This window comes from Eucalyptus grandis, chromosome 4, assembly GCF_016545825.1.
Source record: "Eucalyptus grandis isolate ANBG69807.140 chromosome 4, ASM1654582v1, whole genome shotgun sequence".
NCBI lineage: Eukaryota > Viridiplantae > Streptophyta > Magnoliopsida > Myrtales > Myrtaceae > Eucalyptus > Eucalyptus grandis.
The window spans coordinates 12,836,790-12,844,954 of NC_052615.1; the positions used below are offsets into that span (position 1 = coordinate 12,836,790).

The 8,165-nt window shown below is 42.2% G+C and overlaps 1 protein-coding gene across 1 annotated transcript; it reads left to right on the forward strand.

The window, feature by feature from the left end:
• The first annotated feature begins 361 nt into the window (after positions 1-361).
• Positions 362-3,103, forward strand: LOC104428733 (polyphenol oxidase, chloroplastic). The gene is made up of 2 exons (XM_010041682.3): positions 362-1,265; positions 1,820-3,103. The coding sequence occupies exons 1-2, from the start codon at positions 373-375 to the stop codon at positions 2,712-2,714; spliced, it is 1,788 nt and encodes a 595-aa protein (XP_010039984.2). The 5' UTR covers positions 362-372; the 3' UTR covers positions 2,715-3,103.
• Positions 3,104-8,165: the final 5,062 nt, after the last annotated feature.

The window sequence follows — 8,165 nt, forward strand, 5'->3', positions numbered from 1 at the left end:
GCAAGTTAAAAAATGATCATTTCAATGCCGAATGGTTGTTAAAAAGTAATCACTCCAGTGCCGAATGATTGTTAAAAAGTGATCACTTCAATGCCAAAAAAAGCCACCTCAGATAAAAAAAAATTATTATAAACGCCACGTAATTTCTCTAGTCAAAATTTCTCGCCGGAAGCACTTAAGTGATTGTTTTTCTCCGATTTTAGTACTTAAGTGAGCCGACAAAAACTTTTGGTACTAAAGTGAGCGCCGTTTATAATTTATGGCACTTCTAGTATAATTCTTCCGAAAAAAAAGTCTAATTACTCTGCGTTGACAACTCTATATAATAGTGTCATTGATCTTTTGCTCAGGCACACTAACGAACTTTGGCCAATGGCTTCTCTTCCTTCACCAGCCACTACAACCGCCGTTGGCACCACCACCTCCTCCTTCTCTTCCCCCGTTGCCATCTCCACATACGGTCCGTTCTTCCCCAAACGTGGCCCAGCCTCCTTTTACTCGAAACATAGAAAACCCTCCATACGGCGATCGACCATTTCATGCAAGGCCCTGAGCAACGACGACTCTGAACAAAATCCTATGTCGGTGAAGCTCGACAGGAGGAATGTGCTCATTGGCCTTGGTGGCTTCTATGGGGCGGTCGGTCTAAGATCCGACCCATTCGCGCTTGCAGAGCCGATATCTGTCCCGGATTTTACCCAGTGTGGCAAGGTCAACCCCTGCGCGAAGGCCTGTTGCCCACCACCCACCACCGAGGTCCTAGACTTCAAGCTCCCATCCTCAAACTCGCCCACGCGCGTGAGGCCAGCTGCTCACTTGGCCGATGAGGACTACATAGCCAAATACGCCGAGGCCATTAGGCTCATGAAGGCCTTACCGGCTGACGATCCGCGTAGCTTCATGCAGCAAGCCAATGTGCATTGCGCCTATTGCGACGGGTACTATAACCAAGTCGGGTTTCCCCACCTGGAAGTCCAAGTCCACTGCTCTTGGCTATTCTTCCCATTCCACCGTTACTATCTCTACTTCTACGAGAAGATCTTGGGAAGCTTGATCAAAGACCCGACCTTCGCATTGCCCTATTGGAACTGGGATGCGCCTGGCGGCATGAAGATGCCCGCCATGTTCACTGACCCGCATTCACCTCTCTATGATTTCAACCGAAACCCGGATCATGCACCACCTATGCTTGTGGATCTCAACTACAACTGCGAGCACTTGCCCCCATCGAATCTGATTGACAACAACCTATCCATCATGTACAGGTAATGAGTTTTGACAAGAACGAGAAACTTTAGGTTTGCTGAACATAGGTGTAGATCTAACTTGATTCCATTTAATTGGAAATGCGTAATTAAAAGTCAATGCTTCAGTTTGCGATGGGTAGATTCTCTTTTTGTCACCTTTGATTCTTTCTTTGTTTTAGTATAAAACTCTCCCATCAGTTTTCTACGTAAGCACTGATAATAGATGAATCCTATATATTTTAGACTATGAGGATGCTATTCAGGACTTTATTATAAGTATTGTAAAACGAGTCAAACTAATGCATCGCTAAAATTGGGTTATACAAGATTCTACAAAAAGAAAAATGTTTGATGCATTGAGATGGTAACTGCTTAATTCAATTGCCTTAGTAATAATAATAAAACGACATAAACTGTGGACATGGGTAGTTATATAGTCTGAAAAATTGACCGACTGTTAAAATCAATGATGACGAATGTGGATTATGAGTGAAAAACTAGACGGACTTAAAATTGACTCAGAAAACCTTTTCTCTTATTATTTTATGATATGATGAATTCGGTCTAAGCAGGCAAATGGTGTCGAGCGGGAAGACGGCAAAACTCTTCCTCGGCCATGCCTACCGGGCAGGCGATCATGCAAATCCGGGGGCCGGGTCGATCGAGCTCATGCCGCACAATACAGTCCACAATTGGTGTGGCGACTACAGGCAGCCCAACCTCGAGGACATGGGCATTTTATACTCTGCCGCCCGAGACCCGCTCTTCTTTGCCCACCACTCCAATGTCGACCGCATGTGGACCCTGTGGAAAACCCTAGGAGGCCCGAAGAGGACCGACTTCACGCACCCGGACTGGCTCAATGCCTCCTTCCTGTTCTACGATGAGAACAAGCAGGCCGTGCGTGTGAAGGTCAAAGATTGCTTAGAAACCACTAACTTAGGTTATAAGTACCAAGATGTTGACATTCCGTGGCGAAACTCTAAGCCAGTCCCACGCAAAATAGCCATAAAGGTGACCGAGACCTCTGGGGGAATTGCTGATGTGGCGGAGATACCACGGTCTATCGCTCACTTCCCTGTTAAACTAGACAAAGTTGTGAGCACTCTGGTCAAGAGGCCGAAGCAAAAGAGAAGCAAGAAAGAGAAGGAGGAGAAAGAGGAGGTGTTGGTGATCGAAGGGATCGAGCTCGAGAGTGACGCGTTCGTGAAGTTCGACGTCCACATCAACGACGAGCAGGCTTCCCTGAGCAGCCCCGACATGACCGAGTTTGCGGGCAGCTTCGTGAACGTGCCGCACAAGCACAAGCCCGGCAAGAAGATGAAGACCAAGCTGACGCTGGGGATTACGGAGTTGTTGGAGGACCTGATGTGCGAGGACGACGAGAAGATCTTGGTGACTTTGAACCCGAGGTACGGCGGTGAGGACGTCATCATCAGCAACATCAAGATTGAATTCGTTGACTGAAGCCGACGGTGAAGGAATTATTTTGTCGTGTTTCTCCTATTTCAAATCTGAAGATTACTGGTCAAATCTTTATGTTAGAAATTAAACCAAATTCTTAAATGTTGTCATTTGAAGCTACCGATGAATTACCGAGTTACTGATGTCAATCGATTAGCACGTTGCTAATATTCTAGACTTGATATCGAAGACTGCTAGGTATATGCATTGAAGAAGAGTCGTCATTGTAGTGATACTCTTGAGAAGTCTATTCTTATTTCTATGTTCTATCTGTTTGTGCCTCGAGGTCTTTTGTAAGTTCCTAGGGCTTTATCTCCTCAAAATTAGCTGTATTTATTGTGATGAATAAAAGTCGTGTATTAAGTCAATAAATAAGGGAGTCTTGTGTTCTTGATACGGTGGAATAAGGTGAATTAAACGAAAAGTCTATCTATCTCCTCTTCTTTATGTGAGTTACGATTGTTTCACCTTCAAATTTCTCCCATCAAATGGTATTAGAGCGCACAGTTTGTGATCATGGCCTCAACAAACACTCAGCTTCCTCTTCAATACCCTTGTCTTACCAAAGAAAATTATAGTAATTAGGCCATTAGAATGAAAGCTCTACTCGGTGCCTATAGTGTATGGGAACATGTCAACACTGGCTATGATGAGCAAGAGAATGAAGCCACCTTGAATTAGAACCAGAGGAATGCCTTGGAGAAGGTTCGAACAAAAACTCAATATGCCATATCAATCATCTATCAATTTTTAGATGATTCCATGTTCGAAAAGGTTTCGAATGCCACCACTACTAAGGAGGCATAGGAGATTCTTCACAACACACATCAAGGGGTATTGAAAGTTAAGAAGATTTACCTTCAAACTTTGATAGGCGAATTTGAGGTAATTCATATAAAATAATTTGAATCGATTGCTGATTATTTCATAAGAGTTTTGGCAATTGCCAATCGGATGGAAAGAAATGGAGAAGTCATTTTAGATGTTTGTGTTGTCGAGAAAATTACTTATATCCTTAGACAAGAAATACGAACGCATTGGTGTTGCAATTGTCAAATCTAAAGACTTGGATGCCATGACAATCTATGAGCTTCTGGGTTCATTACAAGTCCATGAAGAAATGTTTAGAAGAAAAAAGAATGAACTGGTGGAGGAAGTTCTCCAAACATGGCTAGCCATCCAAGATGAGGAGGAGCAAAGAGGAGATCCCAAGCAAAATCGTGGGACAAATCAAGATCTTGATTGATTGAGGTTGAGGCCGAGGTCACTTTCAAGAAAGAGATTGTGGACGAAGCAGATGAGATCTGCTTGAAATAATGGTGGACACCATTATCAAAAAGGAGTTCGTGGAAGAAAAAAAAACTCGACAGGTCAGTGATATGATAAATCTAAAATTCAATGTTATCATTGTAATAAACTTGGTCATTATACTTATGACTGTTGGAACAAAGAAAGAAGCACAGCGGATGAAAAGTCAAACTTGGTGAATGATGCCGATCAAGTTCTTTTATTGGCATTCAAAGAAGATGAATGAGGACAAAATGATACATAATTTTTGGATACTAGCAAAAGCAACCACATATGTGGGCAAAGGAAATGTTTGCGAAGGTAGATGAGACAATTAAAGGGAAAGTCTCGTTCGGTGATGACTCCAAAATTCTTGTCAAAGGCAAACGTACAATTCCTATTCGTTTGAAGAATGGTGCATGTCAGTTTATTATTAATGTTTATTGTGTTCCAAAAATGTCAAGCAATATCTTGAGTTTGGGACAGCTTCTAGAGAAAGGCTATACAATTCATAAGAAAGATCTTAGCCTTGTATTAAGAGACCGGAATAATAAACTGATTTTTGTCATGACCTGCCCTCCGGCAACTACCATCTCGCTTAGGGAGGGACGACGATTAAGTTATTTGCTTGCAAGTTTGCACTCAGGGTCATGTTCGCCTAAGATGTCATCACCTAATCTTTGGTTTCGGCACATTGAGTTTGAGGTCTACACGAACGCGGGTTCTCTCAAACCTATACCCCATGCAATAGCGGAAAGGTGTCATGATTTGCTTTCACACGTATAGTACACCTTAAAGAGGAGATTGGGTGTGAAACATGAATCCATGAGTACTTTTACCATAGTAGCCTTTTCAACCGTACTTCTACCCATAAGGATGACATCACTTCATTCTTTTGGACTAGTGCCACATCGTGTCTACTAAACAGTGGTGAGTCTCCACGAGACCTAAACCCCACATGACAGGTTCATTTTATTGTTAGTTGTATTAAAAACCTAAAATATAACTTTGGGAATCGCCACTAGCCTCGTTTTTTGGATCGGCTAGAAAATTCAATCAAGGATCGAGAGTGATTCCTTAATATCCATGCAATTAAAGATTCTAAAGTTCAGGGACTCGGGTTACATTAATATTTCTATTAACGCATTTTTGGTACCTAACAGTCGCCATGTTTCCCAAGGTGTCCATTTGTGTCTTTTTACTTTTTCATGCAAAGAGAAATTAACAAGGTGATCATGCATGGATGATTGGTTTCATGCCATTTTACTTCTACTTAAAAGAAAAGGAAGAAAGCAATCAATTGAAATTTAAAAGACAGTGGGGGTAAGTAAACACTTGAGACAATTTAAGAAAAGCAATAAATCTTGTCACGTCCTGAACCTGGGCACACAACAACCCCTTTCTTGGTCGATAGAAAGCGATGTCCCATGACTCATCGCCGACCCTTCATTTTAATTTCACATGCGGAAGCGTATAATAAAATCCATAGACAATACAAATATGGGATATAAAAGCAGGATACTATTTTCACCAAAACAATTTTCATAAAGAAACTAGTTTATACACAGAGGCCAACTCTAAGATCTATGAACAGGAAATCTTTCTCCAAAAAGAACTACTGAGCCATCCATGCTCCTGACCCTTCCGCTTCAAGTTTCGGGTTCTTCATACTAAGGACCTGAAAATGGCTATATAACAACTAGTAAGATAAAATCTCAGCAAGTTCTTCCCTTAAGCCCCCGGTTAGAACATTAATTCAACTCGGGTTATCTCTCCAGAACCACCCCATAAACTTACCATGACTAACAACCAACAATCAACAAATCACAAATAGCGAGGGTCAACCACTAACCACATAGTCGGTTCGGATGCAACCTTACCTAGTATGCCATACTCTACACGTTGAATCTCATCACAATACACGCAATGCACATGGCCATTAGATGTAGTTCATCAATCACATATGAGTCGAGTCACAAGCGATCTCACCTGGCTATTGCCACATCCTGCATGTTATTGATTCATGCATATGTGCCATAAACAATATACTCAACTCATGCATAACCGAAACTAATGACGCTATGATTCTCATACGTTATTGCACTTTAGTGTGCCACCTATCTTTCATCAATCAATCACACGGGTCCCGATTATAAGATAAAATTGTTATGACATGTTTCATACCGCGCCACACAATTTTATCTCATAATAAGGCCTGACCATCTCAACTCTCACGCGTACTCTAGGTATTAATGATCATCCGACTTCCACCGGGCTACCGATAAAAATCGAGCTTCGTCCCACCCCGTTGGGCACGGCTTCGTCTAAAACTTCCGTTTATACGGTATCCCAAAAATGGATATCGGTCTAGAATCTATTGTGACCAGCTTCCGACTCCTACCAGGTATTGCCTCCAAACTTCCTTTGGGTGACGGTTCAACTTAGTGATCACGCAAACATACCTCCTCAAATCCTTCTCTCATAAAAGCGGTCCATCTCCAATATCCCTCGGACGATCCATTATTCCCTTTTTGAGAAAATTACTCGATTCATGTGGATGCCCATGCATTTACACATCCATTCACCTCATATGATTAAAATACATAAATTTAGACAACTTTTCATTTTCGGGTGAACAGTACGCGTGAATAGTGTCGCTTCATATGATTAAAATACATAAATTTAGATAACTTTTCATTCTTGGGTGAACAGTGCACGTGAATAATGTCGCGTGAACAGTGAATTTTCAGAATTAAATAACTAATAAATTAAATCCAAAAGTCATTAAAAACACTAATTAAAGCAAGCAATTAATCAATTAAAGTTAACCAAGCTTAATTAAGCACATAAGCCACATTTAAGCAAATAAAGCAAGATTAAATTAAACTAATCTTAACCATTCATATAACCACCTATCTTAGGACTAATATAAATTAATTAAATCTCATAAACTAGAATTAACACTAATTAAACCATCCCTAAGCAAGTTCAGGCATTAATTAAAGGATTATGAGCAAAACTTACTCGTTAAATGGGCCGGAGACATGGATGCGGCGGCGACGACAGAGGCTACACTCAAGAACCTCTACCACGACGATCCAAGGTGGTCCCGGAGCTAGAACAACAACAACGAACATTGCCTCCCACTGCAACCTTGAAGAACCGAACTGCAGGAGGAGAAAAGGAGATGGGCAGCTGATCGGAGCTTCGACGAGGGGATGGCCGATGGCCGGCAGCTCTTGAGGGTCGAGGGAGACCTGTTGGTAGCTGGGCTAGGTGGAGGAAGGGTTGAAATAGGAGAAATTAGGCTGAAATCGCAAAACAGTGCAGCCCAGGCATGCTCCAGGCGGTCCAGCAAGTAGCGGCTTCCGGCCAGCCGGCAGGTTAGCCGGTGGCTTCGTTCGATGAACGGCCAAGTCCTCCCATACGGTTTGGGTGTCCTAAAGACGATGGTGGGTGGCACGAAGGCTAGTTCTCATGGGAAGGCAACTATTAACTCAGTTTTTCGAAGAAATGTTAACTGGAGCAGAAATAGGGAGAAAATGAAAACATGGGAGAAAATGCTACTAATTTGCTTGGGGCTGAAGAGGGAAGAGACAGAGAGAGAGATGTGATGGTTGGTTTCTTTGGTTCTCTCAAGCTCTCGAATGCCTCAACAATGGATAAAGCAAGGCTTGGGAGGAAGAAAGGGATAGCTGAAGATAGGAGGGTCCCTCCTTGGCTTCTAAAGCTTTCTCTCTTATCCCTTTGTCTCTTAGCAAGGCCCCACCAACATTGGCTGTCTTCCTCAACCTCTTGGTAGCCCACAAACTTCCCTTGGCTTGAAGTGGTCCAAAAGTGGCGGAGACCATGGCCTATGAATTTTGGACCCAATTCCCCAAAATCCACTTCAATTCCTCCTCAATTCTCCCTCAAATGAACCCAATTCGGTCCTTATAAATTCAGCTAAGATGCCATCGTCCCTCTTAGGATTTTTTCTCATTGATTTGTCCAACTTGAATCCCAAAATTGCGGTAAAAAACGGTCATCTGATTTTCCTGGTAAAAAACAACCTTACTTTGAATTTTCGCCAAAAATCTCAGTTTGTAGAAAAATCTTCGGAGGATGAGTCGACGTTCCTAAAATGAATCATGACATGACAGAACTTTTAATTTCTGAAATCGAGTT